At 37.3% G+C, this 20,765-nt stretch overlaps 1 protein-coding gene and 1 non-coding gene across 2 annotated transcripts; one reads left to right on the plus strand and one right to left on the minus strand.

The window, feature by feature from the left end:
* Positions 1–14,123: 14,123 nt before the first annotated feature.
* On the minus strand, positions 14,124–16,971 carry LOC115738697 (floral homeotic protein DEFICIENS). The gene is made up of 7 exons (XM_030671409.2): positions 16,713–16,971; positions 16,467–16,533; positions 16,268–16,329; positions 16,024–16,123; positions 14,919–14,960; positions 14,656–14,700; positions 14,124–14,524 (listed from the first exon to the last, which is right to left on the minus strand). The coding sequence occupies exons 1-7, from the start codon at positions 16,898–16,900 to the stop codon at positions 14,324–14,326; spliced, it is 705 nt and encodes a 234-aa protein (XP_030527269.1). The 5' UTR covers positions 16,901–16,971; the 3' UTR covers positions 14,124–14,323.
* LOC115738790 lies at positions 14,810–14,911 on the plus strand. The gene has a single exon (XR_004015151.1). It is a non-coding gene; the product is annotated as a U6 spliceosomal RNA (small nuclear RNA).
* Positions 16,972–20,765: the final 3,794 nt, after the last annotated feature.

Consider the following 20,765-nt stretch of genomic DNA (forward strand, 5'->3'; position numbering starts at 1 on the left):
CCACAAAAATTTCTAATTATTTTTTATTTATCTTTTCGTGGCCTAGAACATGTTATTTATCTCACGGTGGGTAAAGGACGGTCAAATAATCATTTCTCTTTTCCTTTTTATATGTCGTTGAACTTTTCATGAAACAAACGTTTATGCGTCTCAATTTGGATATGCATATAGTAGCATGTACTGAATATTGGAGATATAATCGAGTTGACGCGATAAAAGACGAGAGTTCGACATGGAAATTTGAGTTGCTAGTCGATTCGGACACAAGCTCGACCAAATGATCTCACTTGAACAGATCATCCCACCACACGTCGGCGTTGAGGCTACTTCTACGCTAGAAGCGTTACAATCATTTTCGAAATGGGTACCCAAAGGATACAGCCAAAAATCAATGAATATGCTTTGCTTTATAGAGGCACATCATAGTTTTTTTGAACCAGCTATCTCTTCTTTAGGCCGGAACTAAATCAGCTAGCTTCAATTGTTTCAGCGAAAAAAAAAGCCTCAAAGAACTCATTTTCGAGACAGTTTTATGAGTTCGAGTGCACCTCGAAGAACAGGTTTTCTTAGGGCACAGCAATGAACTTTTTGGCCCCCTAAAATTGCAGTTATTCAGTTTTCCGCCGTTCTTACGTTCTAGCTGCCTTGCTGATCCAGACTTATGATGCGGGTCGTCGGCCGAGGAACCCTCGTAAGCTCTATATATGTGGAAAAGATAGACTGCGTCGAGGCCGTTTGAATTTAGCAAATCTCATTAATGAACCATGAGATCGATCCATGGAGGACCAGAGAAATATTAAATGTCATGAGTCGTGACCATATCCTCAATGAATGAATGGAGAGAATGAAGAGCACCAAACCTGATAAAAGACCTGACTACGAAATCGGCGGGGACGCAGTATTATGGCTGTCTTCATTTTTTTTTTGTTTTTTTCCCTGGTGACATGTCCACGTTAAACCTAACCATAGTCTCGTCATCTTCAAAAGAAAATGCTTTCCGCAGTCGTTCTCAAGTTGAATGGAAGACGAGGCTCTCTTCTTTGTCAATCTGGGGTTTTAGGGTTTATAGGTCACGTTTCCAGAACTGGTTGGTTGGCAAACCCTAGTCTCTAACTAAAAAGAAATTTTAGAAAATTGGAACGCTGCGATAACAAGAAGACTCGTCTCGTCGCAAGGGTGAATCTTGTGGCTCAGTTGCGCGATGGAGATTGATTGAACAGTGATCGACGTAACGTACATCATGAGTCGATGATGGTCATCGATGGACGTAGGTGTATTTTACTAAATTGATGGTACTTTACGTAGCATAGGTTGAATTCTTATAGAAGTGCCTAATCTCGTGCATTCTCAAGGTTCATCACCATGGTTTCGCACCCCATACTAAATCGAGCATGAACCCGAGATTTTTTTCCATTAGAAAGAGACACGGTCCAATGATTTTCCACTGTTTTTTTTTTTTTTTGTCCCTCAAATTTTCTCTTCGTTTGGTTAAAGGATACCGAAAGCTAATTAGAGAAGCTCTAACTAAGATTCGTCCATGGCCTCCATGATGTGCACATTTTTAGAGTCATCGCTTACGTATCCCTATGTTTTGTTCTTGGAAGTAATTAAGCTCACCTTCAAGTTCTCTCAACCGAAGAGAAAGTTCCCCACACATAGACAGGTGTAATCAATTGGTAATAGAGTAATTAGTTGCAATTTGTTTCATAAGGGTGTCGAATTCGCGATCTCTAAATGGTATCAAAGGTGCAGCCGTTCGGCATTACAATTTTCTCTTCGGACCCCTCAATCACGTTCTCGAGATGAACTTTTACATAGGTTTGTCTTAAAATCAAATCTTAACTTACCTATAAGAAGGAGCATTGCAGAGATTTAAATGCTAACCTAGAACAAATTGATAAAGATAAGCTGGCTATAAAGTGCTCCAGGAGTGAAAAAGTGAGGCTCTCGACACTGTCCGTGCATCAAATAGCAATGTTACTATGCTCACACTGCTCTTGATGGATGCACTTTATCTCAAGTCCATTCAAGATTCCCTCTGGGAAAAAACACACACACACAAAAAAAAAAAGAAAACGAAATCAGAAAAATTAAAATAAAGAGTTCTTTGAATTTTTCCTTCACGAAATGTGACTCCGGGAACATAATGATGATTATATACTTCCAATTCGAACGGTTCAAAATCTCTCCTTTAGTCTACATGATTAGAACTATATACTATAAAATTCTCTTTCCTTTTTTCACCTCTTTCTGCATAAGGTTCCCCTCCTCATTTCTAGTGAACAAACATGTTCTCGGAATGAGAATTTGAAAAATATTTTCCTAAAAATTAATTGAAATAACTAACCAATGAAAAATATTTTTCAGTACCGACAAGACAATATATGTCTAAACATTTGCGTAGACGGTGAAAATATTTTTCGTTTGTTGATTTTTTATCGGTGATCATTTTTTAGAATTTTTTTTTGAGAAATTACTCATTTTTTTGCGAAATGAACAGAGCATCGCACCGATCCTTATTTTGAATTTGACTGGATGAGAAACCCCGAAGCAGGCAAACCCTACACGGATTGCCTTCAAAGCTTATAAAGAGGGAAACAAATAGTGGGGTATAATAGGATTTGTGTAAATTGAGCTCGAAACGTATGGCTCTGATCCTAATGCGGGGGAAATTTGTCAAAAAAGTTCTAAACCTATTGTCCCTTTGCCAATTCAGTCTTAAACATTTTGCATTTGTGTCAATTCAGTCCATGCGGCCAACGTTGATTAGCCGGCGCTGATGTGGATGCCAATTGGGACTGATGAGGGAATTTTTAATGATATTTTAATATTTATCAGATTTTTTTTTTCAATTTTGCTTCATCTTCAACCTCTAGTTCTTTTGAACCAAGCTCGAGCTTAAACCAAGCTCGGTCGAGCTCATGTGGTGAATTGGGATGACCCGACTTTGGTCACACCCTCAATCCAAAAAACCATATCACACTCATCAATTAATGCAAGGAGCTCAAGGATTTTGGGCACTATGGTGCACTCTTAAGTTTCTGAACAGTTGCTCGGTTAAATGTGACCAAAATCAGGAGCAATCTTAAGTTTCTAAATAGATCTAGCGACGCCATGGCTAGGCGAGCTCGAGCTTGCCCGTCCATGGCGTCCCCGTCGCCGGGCAAGGCCAAGCTTGCTCGGGCATATGGCGTCGTGTCACCATCGCCGGGCGAGCTACCCGGATCTAGCGATGCCATGGCTGGGCAAGCTCGAACTCATCCGGCGTCGACGACGATTGAGGAGTCGTCGAAACTTTTCTTCACTTCTCTCGAGTGGAGAAGGGCTTTCGATTGCAGAGCCTTGGGGATTTGCTTCAGCGTCCGAAGGTTGAAGATGAAGCAAAAAATAGAAAAAAAAATAACAAATAAAAAATCAGAAAAAAGTATTAAAATATTATTAAAAATTGCCCCATCGGCGCCGGTCGGCATCCACGTCAACGATGGCTGGTCAAAGTTGGCCGAATAAACTGAATTGACACAAATGCAAAAGGTTTACGACTGAATTGACACAAAAAAAAAAGATTTAGGACTGGATTGGCACAAATACAAAAGGTTTAGGACTGAATTGACAAAATTAAAAAGTTTAGGACTAAATTGTCAAAAGTGCAATAGGTTTATGATTTTTTAACAATTTTTCCCTAATGCGGGTGTAGACTCACTTCATGAATGGCTTGATAGATTTAATCACAACATCAACTTGATCTAGTTGGCTAAGTCAACTGGGTAACTTTTCTCTTTTTCCTCACTTATGGTAACCTTCATTGTGGCCACATTTACAGAATCGTCAACATAGGGTTTTTTCTTTTCTTTTTTTGATCCGACCAAAAGAAAAACATAGGGCTTTTCATAAATAATTTAAAGAAAAACAGCCAACTTTCATTCGGAGATAGAATTTTAGCCCCAACTTTGGAGTAATGCATATAAAAGGCACTAAATTTCATGGGGGAATAGTTTTGGCCCAAACTTTCGAGTATCTCATGAAGGGGCATAAACTTTTGTCCGAGGGTCAATTTTGGCCGCTATTAGAATTTCGGTCAAAGTGTAAGTACACAGGTGGCAAAGGAACGCTGACATGGCAAGGCGAATGCCATGTTAGCAAAAGTGGCTTACAAAAATCATCGAAGCGGCCTCATCTCCAAATACAATGAACACGTCGTTATTCCAATTGAATCGAGGATAAATTAGAGTCACATGAAGCGACATTTTTCCAACCAAACAAGCGTAGCAACATCGTTTCTAAGTCAATTAATTGGCTTCGAGTGTGTTCGTGTGTGTGAGAGAGAGAGCGACCTACGCGAATTTGGGCTTAGGGTTCTTTACAAAATTGGAATAAAGATGGAAATCGCGAAATTTCTATATATGCTTTATTAAGAATCCCAAGCCCGATTTGCGTTCCCCTTCTCTCTCGATTTGAAGTCCTAATATTTGGTTCGTAAAGTACATTGTTCTCATCATATGTGAAAGATGTTTTCATTATCTATAGATGTCGTGTCTGCCACATACACATATCCAACTATATTTCCAGCGATGGCCAAAATTGTCTCTTGGGTAAAAGTAAATGCCTTTTTATGACACTAAGGTAGGGTTAAAAGAAAAATTTGAGTAAAAGTGGATGATTTTTTATGTTACGCTTGATATTTGGATCAAACTCAATCCCCGATTAAAAGGCGGTTTGTGACATTTCAATTTTCCAATGAGACCGAGACCGAAAGGTCGTCATGAGAGATAGCAAAAAGATGCACCCATTTCTAGGCTAATTCAGTAAAAGTTGATGTCCTCTTTTTTTGTGTGTGAAAAAACCCTTTAACATGTGCTCTAAAGGCACTAATTAACATGAGACAGTGTCTTACAAGTTAAATTGTGTTAATTTTTTTTCATTAACTCACGGGCACCAAATAAATTCAGGCTTTTTTCCTATACTAGTTTGCACAAGATTGGTGAGATTTGAACGAGCGACCTCTAATTCTTGAGCTAGAAATCCGCCGACGCCTCACCCTACCCTGCCAAGCCAGGATTTAAAGCAATCTATTGTTTACACATCAAGAAAAACAGACTCAATTGATCAAAAAGTCCCGTGTCACATAAAAAAATCCACCTAGGTTATTTTGAATATGAAAGGAAAACTTCACATGTAAATGTTGGCCGATGGGAGTGCAATTATAAGATAAGATGCTTCGTTAGATAATGAATTAAAGCCATTATTATCATCGCCGAACTTCATTCTAAAAGCAATCACGTGACTTGCTCTAACTATTATGGACACAATAAACTATGTGTCGGGTTGTCATTACGTCTAAAACATTTGTTTGGACTCCCTACCATATATAATAATTCCGCCGCACGAAGGCCTTGAAAATCTGAGATTAACCCGTGCCTGATGACTGATTTGTCTCGTAATTATGATTATACTAACGAAGTCTGGTCAAGCTAAAGAGGGAATCATTTAAACTTTACCTTATAATAAAGGGCAATATTTGGGGCCCGAGGCAAAAGCAAAAAAGGTCCCTTGTTGACCACCCCACATAGTCGCATGTTCAATATAGGAAAAACATATTGTATAAAGGGAGAGAAAAATATTTATCATTATTAAATCTTATCTTACTCGCTGAGTCAGCAAATTTGCATAGTATTTATATAGTTGTTGCTCATCCAAGTTGATTTCGAATGTTAAAGAAATATTTCTTTTGTCTGACGGTCTAAACTTTTTGGAATAACGATTTGCATAAATTGCTTTAAAATATAGGTTCTGATCTTCTTCTTTTTGTATTGTCGTTTTTTGGATATTGATACATGGGAAAAGTGTTAGAAAAGTCCTAAACATCTTGCATTTGTGCCAATTTAATTCTAAACCTTTTATTGATGCCAATTCAATTCTAAACCTTCTGACGTAAAGCCAATTCAGTCCTTACGGCTAATTTTGGCCGTATATTACTAATGTGGACGTCGGATGGCATGGAGCTAACATGAACTTTTCTTAATAATATTCTAATAATTTTTTATTTTTATTTTGTATTTTTCATTCTTTTTTTTCCCTACCCGACCAATGGAGGAACCTGGAAAAAGAGGCAAGGAAAAAAAGGAAAGGAAAAGAATAAAAAATAAAATTTATTAAGATATTATTTAAAAAATGTGCACGTCGGTGCTAATCGTGCCATATATACCATCCGACGTTCGCGCCATCAATATCCAACCAAAACTAGCTTGAATGACTGAATTGGCTCTAGGTCAGAAAGTTTATGACTAAATTGTACCAAAAAAATATTTATGATTAAATTGACATGAGTACAATAGATTTAAGACTTTTTCAACTCTTTTCTCTAGATATGTGATTGTGAGGTTTGACTTACAAGGGAAAGTAATCAATATGGAAAATTGTTCAAAATTTCCTTTGATTAGCACGGTTGAACCCAGAGCCCTTTCTGAAGTTACATCGTATGCCCTTAAATTTTGAAATTTTTTTTTCCCTGTTGAAGTGGCCAGTTGTTCTATATGCACATAATCATAAAATGCTACCTGAAAATGGACATATTAATAATCTTTTCTGGACAAAATAATTTGTATTACTAAATTTATAAAAAAAAAATTAGAGTGGATGCATGATTGATGAAGTTGATTAATAACATTTAATGCATCATATTTTGATCAAGAAAACTCAACGATTAGATAGAAAGAAAAAACAGTGACTGCGATAATATCAAAGTTCACAGCTGTAATCTACAATATTTTTAAAATTCTGGACAATTGTGCGATTGTGCCAAAGTTTAAGGAGATTTTGAGGAAATAACACTATTGAGAAATATGCTCAATATATATATATATATATATATATATATATATATATATATATATATATTGACATTATGTTATTAGTAATAAAGTATCTTTCCACGACACGACATGCTTACAAAGTGTCGAAGATCACAAGGTTTTCGTCCCGACATTTAAGGAAATTGGAGAAGCAAATGTAAGACCAATAAATATTTCAAGAATAAGTTAGGCACGAAAATATTTGGATGTTCACTGTTTCTCAATGTCCATAGTGCAAAAAGGCAGTCGTCAACGATAATTTTCCTCTTTTACTCTATGAGCAAAAAGAAAACCCTAATGGAGTTGCTTTAACCATGTAATTGCATTATGTATGCCTACGAGCCACCTATATCGGCAACCCATGACTTCTTGTATGTTTATTCTCAACTTGCCATGTATTAGTTATCTTATGTAAAATTTTATGGGACCGCTATCAATTGTTTTAATAAATTAAACTATTTGATGAATGCGTTATTTAGCATTTTAATGTTATAGTATTCGCCCTCATGAGTAGACTGAACTTTAGCCTAAGATTAAACATTTGAAATACATATTAGGGATGGGAAAATAAAGAATCTCAAGACCTCCTATTTTGATACCAAATAAAAATTTTGTGAAATTGCTGTCAACTGTTTAGAAAACTAAAATTAATAAACGGAGATCCGGTTTAACATTCATATATTCTGACATCTTAAATGATTTGACCAGTGGGAGGTCATGCGGATTGATATAGTCTCAATGAGATTTTACCAATAGTATAATTCTTGACTAGTTTGGGTGCGTATGACAACATTTTTCGAGCAAAAAATTCATTTGGTAACGTAATTTTTGGAGTAGAAATCTATTTGGTTATGCAATTTTATTTTTTTACTCCTGGAGCATTTTTTGTTGTTCCATAAGTAGTCTTTGAATCACTTTTTTTTTTGTCTAATTTTTGGAGCCACTTGAAAATGTAAAAAAAAAAATTACTTCTCTCCAAAAGTAAAAAACAAATCAACTTATGCTCAAAAGCATAAGTAAAAGAATTAACTTCTGTCCAAAAATTAATTTCTAAGCAGCTCACGGAAGGAAAAAAAAAAAAGGCATTACACAAAAGCATCATGGAATGATTTTTTTTTCTTTTTTGGCCCAATCATGGATTGACTGATGTATACACAAATACATGTATATACATATATGTATATACATACACATACGTAAAGATATTGCCTAATTGACTGAGCGTTGACCGCAAATCATAACCTAATTTTTTTTTTAAAATTTCTAGGGAACAAATCAAACTCTCCTGGTTCGTGTCATCCACTAGTTCGACCCAAACTATTTTTCAGTGAATATGTAATTGACGAAACTATCCAATCATTTTCGTGAGTTCTTGAGTTTGACTTGATATGGCTGTTGACCCGGCCCAACAAGGCCTGTTTACTTTGGCCATCGACATCGTACAAAAGAAAGCGGTTGGCTATCAACGCACTTTCTTACCGTCGGGTCATGCAGTATAGAAAAATGATTCCAAATACATCGCAAATCGACTTAGAAAGATAATTAGTGAATTGATGCGACGGATTGTTGTTATTCGGTTGTGTTCAATTTGTAAATCGATTGCAGAAATCGATTATAAGAAAAATCGTTTAAAAAGTTCTAAACCTTTTTATCAATTCAGTCCTAAGTTTTTTAGTTTGCAATTGAATCTTAAATATTTTTACGTTTTGTTAATGAAGTCCATCTGGCCAATTTTAGCCGAAAATCGCTGACGTGAATGCCGGCCATCTTACGTGACACGGTCGATGTCGACGTAGATAATTTTTAATAATATTTCATATTTCTTCTTTAAATTTTATTTTTTTGTCTTTTCTTTGTTTTTTTTTAACAACTATGGCTGGCGAGGGCCGACACCCTTGTATGTTAGCCGGCGAGGGCTGTGATGCCCTCACTGGGTATGGACGAGGGCGTTACAGCCCACGACGGCCATAGTTGTAAAGAAAAGAAAAGAAAAGAAAAATAGAAAAGTTAATAAAAAAAAATAATAAAATATTATTAAGAATTATGCACATCAGTGCCGATCATACCACGTAAACAATCAGTGTCCATCTCATCAATTTCTAGCCAAAATGACCGAATAGAGTCAATTGGCAAAACGTGAAAAAAAATTGATGACTCAAATAGCAAAATTAGATTCGACAAAAAAAAATAGCAAAATTCGATAAAAAAAATTACAATGTCTAAGACTAAATTAACAAAAGTGTAATAGATTTATAACTTTTTGGACAATTTTCTCCTTTCATATAGTTAGCTAGCAACCTATGAAATAAACATGTTACAAGTTCTTACCCGCACATGCTTGCCTTATCATGTCAATGTATTTTTGGCATTTCTTTTGCGCAACACGAGACTTAATTTTTAGTGCCCTCACAGTTTCGATGGATCTTCTACGCAAAGATGCCAGTTTGACGATCATTTCAGTAAGATTTTTACCCTGACGATCTTAGCTATGGTCGAACGATCAGCTGAAATTGATCTCTACATCGACTTATGGTCTGATTCCATCAAGGAGGCTACGTCCGACGTTTCAACAACACGCATAACGACAACGGTAAAGGGATGTCGATGTGTTCTTTCATGGATTTGAATTTAACTGAACATGATTCGGACTCCACCCCGACTACAAAATAAGAATCAAATAATGCACGACAAAAGCAAAACGTCAAGGTGCATCTGCCGTGCGTTCTTAAGGTTATGCTATAAGCAAGGTAAAAACAAAGTAAAGAACAAATTAGGGGAAAAAACAAAGGACGGATCTCTCAAATTGGGTGAAAGTTAGTTTTACGATTAATACCATGAAAACTCCTAAACCGGTACATCTGTGACAAATTTATCTCAAACTATTTTTTTTACCACAAAAAATCTCAAATTGATACAGATGTGATAATTTTAACCCAAACTATTTTTTTGACCTCGAAAAACCCTAAACTGGTATACTTGTGATAGATTTATCCTAAACTAATTTTTTGACCACGAAAAATCTCAAACTGGTATACATGTAACAAATTTACCCTTCATTAAATTGGGATAATACCACAAAAAATTTCAAACCGATACGTATGTGACAAAGAGAAGGTAAAAATCTCAAGATGGTACACCCTTCAATTGCCACGTGTCATACAACTTAGCACTTTAACGGTTAAATTTAACGAAAACTAACATATGATAAATTTTTCATAGATGTACCAATTTGGCATAAAAATTTCACAAGTGTACCAATTTGAGATTTTTTGTGGTTAAAAAAATAATTTGTGGATAAATTTATCACAAGTGTATCGGTTTGGTGTTTTCTATGGTATTAACCCTTAATCTTAATATGATTGGATTTACTTTCCCAATAATAAAGGGCTAACGTGTTGATTAAGCATGTGCGGAAAGTTTTGAGCGGACAGAAACTAAAGAGGATGAAAGTGGAAAAAAGCAATTCATAGTAAAATTTTTTTTTTAAAGGAAAAGGCCCAAAAAAATGTTGTGGGGCTCTTTAACTCTCGAGCCCTGAGCTTGCTTTCTGTCCGCCGAGAATCGAAGGGCCCAAAATTTATTGTCGGAACTCTCTCATTAGTGTTGTCACAGCTGGTAACTGATAAGTGTTTAGGCGTGTTCGTTCGCACTTCTAAATATAAGAAGTCTAGGAAAAATTAAGAGTTCGAAGTGCCATTTTTTTTTTTCAAATGAGAGTCTAAAGTGATTATTATTTCAAATAAGAGCTTAAGTGCCATCATTATCTCAAATAAATGCCTGAAATGACCGTGGCTGTTTCAAATAAGGACATGACCTCATTGGTCGGCCGACCGACCAAATATTCCAGCATATCAAGGGTATTTCCGAAAATGATCGTCATGGTTGCCGATCTGATGATTCTTTTTTTACACTTTTATTTTTAAAAATTTTTGAAATAGAAAAAGGAAAAAGCAAAGAAAAAATAATAAAATATAAATGTAAATGGAAAAAATACCCCTAACCAACCGGTGAGTCAAGCCCCTTTTTTTTTACTGATATAGCCACTTCAAACCCTTATTTGAAATAAAGTCCACTTCAGACCCTTATTCGAGACAATGAGAACATTTCAGGCTTTTATTTGAAACAATGTCAACTTTCCGACCCTTATTTGAAAAAATGAGGACACTTTGGGCCATTATTTGAAAATTTTCCATAAATTTATTACTCTTTCTTTTTTTTTCTACCTTCTCGTCATAATTGGAATATTATTTGAATTACAGAAAAATCAACATTTAGGTTTTTTGACAAAAAAAAAACATTTAGATTAAACCAAAATTAAAAGGTAAAAACCAATTGAGACATGTGTTTACAGGTAAAGAATTTTAATCTCGTTTCAAATGTGTGTTACAAAAACTATCCACGAAATCGCTATTAATTACACTTCATAGTCAAAACCTACATCTTACGTTGTTTTCTTTTTCAAGCCTTGCGCTTTAAATAATGGAAAAGTTAAGCAACTTATACTTTGCATCTTGTAGATGCTATAGATCTAAAGATGCAAAGTTTAATATTTTTTTTTTTTACTTTAACGGTCAAAACATAGCTTTCAAAAAAAAAAAAATTGCTATGGAAGAAAGCACGTATGGTGATAAAGTTGAGGATGCCTGTTGTATTCACCCTCTTAAATTAACTCTAAGGTCTAAGGCTAATCTATAATTACATGTATGCCTAGCTATCAAGATATCTAGTTAGCAAAACCCTTTTTATAGATTTAAATACTCCCATTCAATAGATGCACTTTAAAATTTGATCAGTAGACAGGATAGTTTATTCTTTAAAAAGAAGCGCGGAAACTTTTCAATTTTTGAAAATGAATATTGGGAAGTAATTTGTCCTTGATTGAGGATGCGACTTAATCGATATATATATATATATATATATATATATATATATATATATATATAAATAAGAGAAATCTAACTAATTCAAGATATTATTTGACAGCAAAATAAAAAATGAAAACATAATATTTGTCCTTTTAAAGTTCAAAAAGAAAGGCAATTTATTAGTTTTTTGTTCCCATATCATTAGCCCAAAATAATTAAGAATGAAAAAGCCAACGCGACCGAGATATGCCTTCGTAACCAACCAAAACACATGTTTAATTTAGCCACTAGGCCAAGTCTAGTGATAAACTCGTTCACACTTCAACAGTGGCGGACTTAAGGGGGTCAGTAGTGGCCTAGATCCCATGGACCAATCCGTTTGTATATCATCAGCCAAATGAATATTTCAAAGCAGTCATGTCGAAAATTTAAATTTAACAAATTTTTCGCTTGCTTTCAAATCTCGAATTCTCAATCCTTCGGTGGGGCGACCGGCTGAGGGTCGGGATAGGGATGAGACAAAATCGCCATAAAGAACTCAAAATAAAACAAAATCACACACCAAAAAACTTGACTTTGAGCTCATCCCCCTTGGAAAAGCAGGTAGAGTCCGGTTTGGCTGTACTAGCGAGAGCTTGGGAAACAATCCTGAAAGAAGGCAACAGAAAAACGACGGAAGTATCCTGTTGTCCATTCCCGACAGCATATCTCATGTCAATTCTGTCCCTCTCAAAAGACAAATCCAATCCTAAAATTCTCGTGTTGGGCTCTTTTGCCTTTGATTTAGAGCCCACAATGGTGTTTGACAAAATCATTGAGCTAGGGCTACAAATTTTGTAGCTCCAAGGAAGGCCTCATGATCAGTTTTTGGTGCCATTGGCTTCATCTAATCAACTTAGACCGTGTGTGTATATGTGGCCCGCAATCGGCATTGGCACCGAACCATGGCTCCTCTCTTCTCGAAAATCCATATATCCCTTATCGGTGTATGGACATTTATTTTCTATTGGCATTTTGAATCTCTAAACCGACAATCTCAATTATCACGTTGCTTTTTTTTTTTGGCATAGAATTATCGTCTCCTAATCCAAACACATAACTTCGAGATGCAGCGAACACTTGTCTGATTGGGGGCACACATGAGCCACGTACATATTATATGTCTAATCCAACTTGTATCCGAAATTAACTTTGATGTTGTCTTATGGTGGTTTTTTGTTTTTTGAATCATAAGATAATTCATTCAAAAGGCATCAAGGTGATGCCAAACCACCCGGGGTACTCATGATCATAAGATTTGTGAGCTCTAATTTAACATCAATAGAAGAAATTCATCTTAAGGGAATTGCTAATTGGATCGTAACAATACGTGGTACGTTGATGTTATGTAAAATCCATGCATTTCTTCGTAATTAAGTTTGCTTTTTTGGCCAATTCCTCGTTTGAATGTTGGTGTAATAATTTTTGCTGTTTGAGTTTTCGATTTTTTATTTTTGTAACTGATTTAAAATTCTTGGAAAAAGATGTTTGCTTGGGTTCTATAAGACTTTCGATTTCCCAATGGAACGTTACAATAGAGAGAGAGAGGGGATTCGTACATAAATGCCCTCCACCTGTCATGACCATGAGTAGGAAATCGAGGTGAATGCCAAATTACGAATATAACCCTCACAAAAGGCAGATAAATAACACCACCGCATGAGGACCCACAAGCGCATCTCTCGCTCATCAACAGGTGAAGTGACGCAAATATCCCTGCGCGTAAGAAACCAAAGGAAATAAACAATTTTTTCCGCTTGTTTCGCTGAAAATTATTGTCGTTTATATTGTTTAAAAATATGAATGAACGAAAAATATTTTCATCGCTATCGAAAATATGTGGACATGAATTTTTATTTATAATTGAATTTTTTTTACCGACTAATTATTGCAAGCGATAAAAGCGAGAAAATATTTTTCGAGTAATTTATTTTTCGCGAAACAAATGAGCCTAGTTAAGGAATAGAAATGTTTAGATCAATTAGGCACACATCACATATTCGATTATCCGCATCACCAAGTACAAGTACATCCGCATTTGGTTCATCTACATCTTGTACGGTTCATAAGGTTCGTAGGACGTTTCATGTATTCAAATCAAATTCACCTTTTCCAAACAACGCCAACGTTATACAATCCAAAATTGCGACGCCACTCGTCGAGTCTATGCCGGAGAAAATAGAAGCCCAATGCTACAAGTGAAAAAAAATAAAAAAATCATATGAATCTTACGTGAATCTAATAAAGTCTAATGGCCGTTATTTTATCGGATCAAAAGGACCATAGTCCAGCCAAATTTTTTTCAGCCCACAGTTATTAGCGAGCAACACAATCATACACCAACTCATTCGATGGAATTAAACAGTCCTATGTTAGAGACTGTCTTAAACACGTGATGTCCTTGAGGAAATTGGCCCGGTCCATAACGGGAACTGCTTCTGATAAGAACAAACTTAGTCACCGAACATGATAACATAACAAAGTCCTAAACGTCGATATACCGATAAAGTCCGGATTCTAGATCGAATCGGCCCTTAGACAAAGTGAGGACATATCCGAAGGGGTGTCGTCTCACTCGAGCAAAGGGTAGGTCGTGATCTCCGATCCTCCTCCGCTGGTAAGATTGGGCTGGTCCGGCTGCAGGCGCAGAGCGTACAAGCGCAAGCGAGCGGCGGCGGCCTCCGAATACCCGATCACGGCCTCGTAGTCCCTGGTGTTGTCGACCATTCCGAAATGCGGGTCGTCCTCCCTCAGATGCTTGATCAGATTAGTCTGCACAAAAGAGAGAGAAACAAATGAAGACATCTGATTTATGTAATTGGCAGTTTTCCAACGTAACTAGTAAACGTTCCAAAAGACAACGAAGAAATGAAATTAGCCACGAACGAAGCTTCATGAATTACCCAGTCTTGCAGGAGACGTTTGTTTATTTCCTCGGCATTCTTTTTCTGCACCGAGCACCAACCAAGAAAAGATCAGGCGAAATAATCACTCACACCTAAGAAATGAGTGGCTATCAATTCTAGGAAGTCGGAAACTGTACATTCATAGGTACATGTTTCTTTGCAAACATTCGATAAAATTGGAATGATAACGAGAAGATCAGCACGGCCCTTGCGTAAGGATGGCGTGCGGAATCGACAGATCGAGAAAATATAGGGCTTACCTTCTTTCGGGCGGTGTCGATTTGATTGCTGAGCGTCTTGTACTGTTTTCCACGAGCAAAAAACATTTTAGACGTTTAGGCAATATGGATTCAAGACGAGAGAAAGGCTAATAGATGCATCAAATAATACCTCAAATTGCCACTCCAATCCATGACAAACCTCTTTTAAAATTTTAACTAACCCAAGTATTACTCAGCCCATTAAGTATAAGTTAAAAAGTGGGTCAATAGATTGTACAGTAGTCAATAGATCATGTAAACCGAGTCCATCACCACCATTGATCGTGTGTACCCCATAATGAATGCCACGTAATGAATGATTGAAATTATATTGATTTACATAATTTATACGTCGTACAATAAATTGTCCGTTATACTCATCTAATACTGCTCATCATTAATTATGATGACAAATAATTTATGCATGCTTAGTTTACTATGGCAGCGAGTCATAAGGACAAATAGCATAACGCATCCTTTGTGAGTTTAACTCTGGATTTTACCATCGTTTGACGCAATCTTCTCTTGCATCTGACAAAAGTAATCGCGGTTTCTCTCGTTAGCTACCAAAGGGTATGGCAACAAGGAATCCAAATCTCATTCTAAACGTCGCAAATCCAAAACCTATTACAAGACGTTTGCATTATAGTCCCTCAGCAACATGGTTTTTTCCACCTGGGTCCTTGTGTATATCGTCTAGACTCCAATACAGTCCTTTCCATAAAGAGAAAAATCGAGTAACTGACCATTAAGTTTTACCAAAAAGTTACAAGTTCACCCACAAATTTTGCCAGGTTCCATTCTCTCTCTCTCTCTGTCTCTCTCTCAACGCTAGTTAATGAATGGGGAATCACTGAATTAACATCCAAACCAGAAGCATTTAAGAGTAAAATCCAAAGGATTTAACTTGACTAAGCATGCAATGCAATCCTTTGCTTACTATGCTGTGTCTGATGAGAAAAATTATGCAAGCACAATGGAATAATGGCAAAGCAAGCCGGTCGACGAGCATGTCAGTGAAGCTGCCTGCTTGGAGCTCTTTGAGCACCCGACATGATTTAAAAATTCGTATGTGAAACCAGCGATTTTAGGGTCGATCACAAACCTTCCGTTCGCGGATCAGGCTAACGGCGTTGTCCATATCTTCCTCAAGACCGCACAGTTCCTCAAAGCTCATGCCATTCAATCCTTCCCCAAACCTCCTCCTGCGCAATCAATTTTGTCACCCAAACAAAACGCAAAACCCAGCCCAGAAACACAGTCAAACATGTCCATGACAAGCTCAAACCCGCCAAAAGTACCGGGAAATTTTTTTGACCAAGTTTAAATGGGACAGGATCTTCTTTTACCTGACCTCCAGCTGAAGCTTCTTGTTCACCTCCTTCAGCTTCCTCAGGTTCTCTTGCATCTTCTGTTAAAAGTGCAGAGAACGTCATTTCAAGAGCAGACTTTCACAAGCTAAAGAATCGAACTCACGCTCGCCCAAGCACACATGCAAGTGAAGATTTGTTTGGTATGTCAAGATAGGGTAAATCAACAAGATCTGACCTCATAGTGAGAGCTCCATAGATCAACCTCGAGCGCCTGCTGATACTGGTCGTACATCTTCTTGGTTCTAAAACCCCAACAGCAGGAAAAAGAAGGAAGAAGGATAACCAAAACCAAGAAAACAACGGGACAATGTATGAGTCAAACAAATCTAGGGTTTCTTTCTTTCTCAGAAAGAGATGAGAAGTAGAGGGTCAGAACAAAGAATCAAGAAAAAAAAAAAAGCTATTAAGGGTTTTCAAGTACGTGGTGGAGGGGCTGATGTACTCGTGGAGCTTGCCGGTGCTGGAGATCATGACGATGGAGACCTTGGCGTCGCAGAGGACGGTGAGCTCGTTCGCCTTCTTGAAGAGCCCGTTCCGTCGCTTCGAGTAGGTCACCTGCCGGTTCGTCGTGTTCTCTATCAGTTTGATCTGGATCTTCCCTCTCGCCATCCGTCCCTCTCTCTCTCTTCTCTCTCTTCTGTGATCCGAAATGAAGAAGAACAAAAAAACCACCGAGCTTAAAGAGAGAGAGAGAGTGCAGACGAAGGGGGAGAGGAGGGGTGCTTTCTTTTTTGCCGTAAATGGAAAGGGCATGCCAAATTGGTGAAAGGTAATGTACGAAGTGATGAAACATAGTAAGTGCCATGTTTGCAGTTTCGGGGCTTCGCTGATTTGAAACGCATTTCCACGGCGGTACTCGTGGGCCGCTACTTTCCGCCCGACCCGAGACCCAGCTGGCGCATCGCACGGTTTCCCGGACCGGGTGGGTCCGTACCATTTTCCACCGTCGATCTTGCGGTTCTCGCCGTAGGGATCAGGTGATCAACGGTCCAGATGTCCTAGAAACTCGGTGCGATGATTTATCTCGACAACGTGTCCAGAAATGATAAGATCAGCACATGAGCACATCGCTGGATAGGACTAAGGGCACAAATGAACTTTAAACTTTTCACTCAATATGTAACGTGATCCTGAACTTTTAATTTATTCAACGTAGACTTTTATTACGTGTTCAATATAGTCCCTTACTATACAAAATGTTCAATATTACCATTTTATTAATTCAAGTTCATGGATAATATTGAACATTTTCATCTAGTTGAGGGACAAACATGTACAAAAGATCTAGGGGCCAAATTGAATAAAATAAAAATCCGACATTGCATATTGGGCTAAAGTTCAGAACCGCATTGAATGAATTAAAAGTTCAAAGATCACATTGAACATTAATCAAAGTACAAAAACCATTTGTGTTACTTTCTCATTAAATAATATACGTGTTCTCATATGCCTCTTGTATGTTTTTTTCATAATGCATGTGGCCGGGACTAGAAATTGAAAAATGTCTTTACTTAGCAAATGCTAGTTTATTCAATGCACACCATAATTTATTTTTTTTTGGGTCCTATTTCTGCCTTTTGCTCTGCCTCTTTGCAGAGAGCGGGAGTCAAAACCCGCACCTATCATACTAGCATCCCACTCCCACAATCCTGCAACACATTTTTATATGATTGCTTATCAAGAAATTTGTCAATATCCTCCTAGACAATATCGGGTATATGGAAGAGTACCAACTGTTATAAAAACTTAAGCTTTTAAAAGTTTGAACTCGGGACTTCTTTTTCCGATATCATGTTAGATTTTGTGAGACCATTACCAACTGTTTTAAAAACTTAAGCTATTAGATGAATGCATAGTTTAATATTTAATTACTCTGACAACAAATAATCATTTTTAAAAAAATGCTTTTCAAATAATTCATTTTCTACCGGAGAAACGAATCCTAAGAGTCACGACAATTTTCGCGCAAATGACACCACAATATATTCGGGTTAACGGGTCCTGGGGGGATCATAAGAAAACCCCACGAAATCCTTGTTGGGGTAACTCGATGCAATTCAACTTTTTGCCTCATCCTCCTCCTTGTTCCTCAGACAAAAACCCGGATGTGATCGAGGTCGTAGGCTTACTCCATTTGTCCGTGGGGTTTCGTGATTTGATATTGCCTGGTTTTGGGAGCTGACAGAAACAGGCGGACAAGAAAAGGAGAATCGTGAACCCCAGTCACTAACCGAGGAACATCTCCCGGTCGTTTTTGTGATTGGGAGGACCGCATCCTTAGCCTTCATCCAAACTTTGAATTTGAGAGTTCTGGACTTCTGGGAGCGAACAAACCCTACTGGCGACTTATAGTAGGCCCAGCTGTTCTTTTGTTGTGTTTCAATACCACTTTTCTATGAATCTTTTGAAGCTTCTTTAACTTGAACTTGAAGTTCCTTGAACCTTAGTCGAATTGAGTGCAGATACATCTAGTCTTGACCAAGGACTGATATGGGGATAATTGACGCGGGCGCAAAGCTCGTTCCGAGCACTACGCTGTCGTCGAGTCAGGCCCTCTATTTATGGTAGTTTCGAGCATGAAAATCCATCGTTTCGGAGTGTTTCGAGAAACTTTTCTATCTTTAGGTTCATTTTCCGCTTTGTTTTAGATTTTTGTTTATTTTTCCTCACTCTTTTACTGCTTCGGGTTATTTTTGGATTTTCTCGTGTCACCTTTAATTGCAAGAGCATTTATTTATCCTTTTCGATTTTTTAGACGACTTTTGACATATAATTGCAAAATGTAGATTGAGAGACGTCTCTCAAATTTGCACCTGAGCATTTATGAATCGTTTCCGGTGCGCCACCTATATAACTTTAATCTATCTGTCTATTTAACCTTGATCAACAAACAAATTACTTCGGATCCGGTCCACCCCAAGAACCAAACCATTCTCGGATGGATCTGTTAGTTCTAACTATTAGAATGATTGCCCACATCGCCCATTGATTCTTGGGTTGAATCAGCCTATTTTTTTTTTATAAAGAAAGATGCCATTCATATATCTCAATAAAACTCGAGGGTTACATCTGCCAAGTCTAGCAAATTCCAAATGATTGTTGAACAAAGCAAAAGCCATAAATCAATTAACGAAGCACAGTCTGCAGTTAGAAGCGCACTCTAATCCCTCCAAAACAAATCTATCACTGTAGAACTTCGGTAATCGATCACCAGATTCAGTAATGAGCACACGTCCGTTTGAGCACTCGTATCATGTGCTATTTGGAAGTTTTGTACTCTACTCATTTTGCTAAATTAAATAAATTTACAATGTCCAAAATATTTACTCGGCTCATATTATGGACACTATAAAAAAAAAACATTTAGAATTTAATAAATTCTATAACAACAGAGGTTTTAGTTGTATTTTTTAATGAACAATCCCGGTTCTCATTCAACGTGGGACGAAAGATACTCCCGACCGTGGTAGCTCGATCATAAACAAGTCATACTATTTTCTCCGAGGTCACAAACTCAAGCCATGCGGTGAGCAAATCTTTCGACTAGTTCGTGTGCTCGAGGCATTTGCTATCTCATGCATCATAGAAATGAGACTCTCATTGTACGTCTAAATGAGGTAAGCTCCATCGATCGTCCGTCCTTGCCCTTTGGCTTCAAAAAGCACGCGAGACAAAGATAGACATACTTCCTTAGAGTTAGGGCTCCAAAGAAGTCGGATTTTCGACGAAATTGAAGCCTAGTCAAAACATATCGGGTCAATTTTTCAAAGGCAACAAATCTTGATCGATGATTAGAAAAATAAAACTCCAAAGTAAACAGAACAGCGTCTAAGGAAATTGGTAAAACATCTTATACAATTTCATCACCATTTCTAACATGCTTAGTTACCGAGAGAAAGTGAAGGGCTTTGCCTACCCTTCCAGCACCATCAAAGCCTAAGGTCGGGAGCATTGGGAACACAGTCGTACTGTAAATGCTTCGGCATCGACAGTCGGCGACTATCTCCACACGAGGTGACAATGCTAAAGAGCACCAATGGATTAAAGGTTTGCTCATGCCCTGTCTCGAACTCATGATCGTGTGACTGGCAAGTAGACCTGTCAAAATAGGTCATGAACTTGTTTCTTAATATGAATTGAGTTGATTTTGACAAAAAAAAAATGGCTATTTTTATATAGCTTGATTAAATTCAATAAACTAGTCATATCGGTGTTAAATGAGTCATAAATAAATTTACAACTTGCTTAAATCCAACCTACCTCTATGACTCTCTCTTCGTATTCCCTCACACTCGCTCATTCCGCACTCCGAGGTACCAGTCTTTCTAGATTGTATGAAATGTAAAAGCATTTTAAGAATATGAATCAAATCGGGCATGAGTTGGGCAAGGATTGATCCGAGTATGTGTTATTAGATTCGCATTGGCAAAAATAATCATAAATGAATTAAATTGATCTGTCGTGATCGGATTAT

The sequence above is a fragment of the Rhodamnia argentea genome, chromosome 2, assembly GCF_020921035.1.
Source record: "Rhodamnia argentea isolate NSW1041297 chromosome 2, ASM2092103v1, whole genome shotgun sequence".
Lineage (NCBI taxonomy): Eukaryota > Viridiplantae > Streptophyta > Magnoliopsida > Myrtales > Myrtaceae > Rhodamnia > Rhodamnia argentea.

What these genes read in the sequence shown, in the direction of transcription:
- LOC115738697 (XM_030671409.2), bottom strand. Translation starts at nt 16,900, where the DNA reads ATGGCGAGAGGGAAGATCCAGATCAAACTGATAGAGAACACGACGAAC. An exon ending in TATGGAGCTCTCACTATGAG is followed by an intron (nt 16,330 to 16,466) that starts GTCAGATCTTGT and finishes CACTTTTAACAG; the next exon opens with AAGATGCAAGAGAACCTGAG. An exon ending in AACGTCTCCTGCAAGACTGG is followed by an intron (nt 14,525 to 14,655) that starts GTAATTCATGAA and finishes TCTTTTGTGCAG; the next exon opens with ACTAATCTGATCAAGCATCT.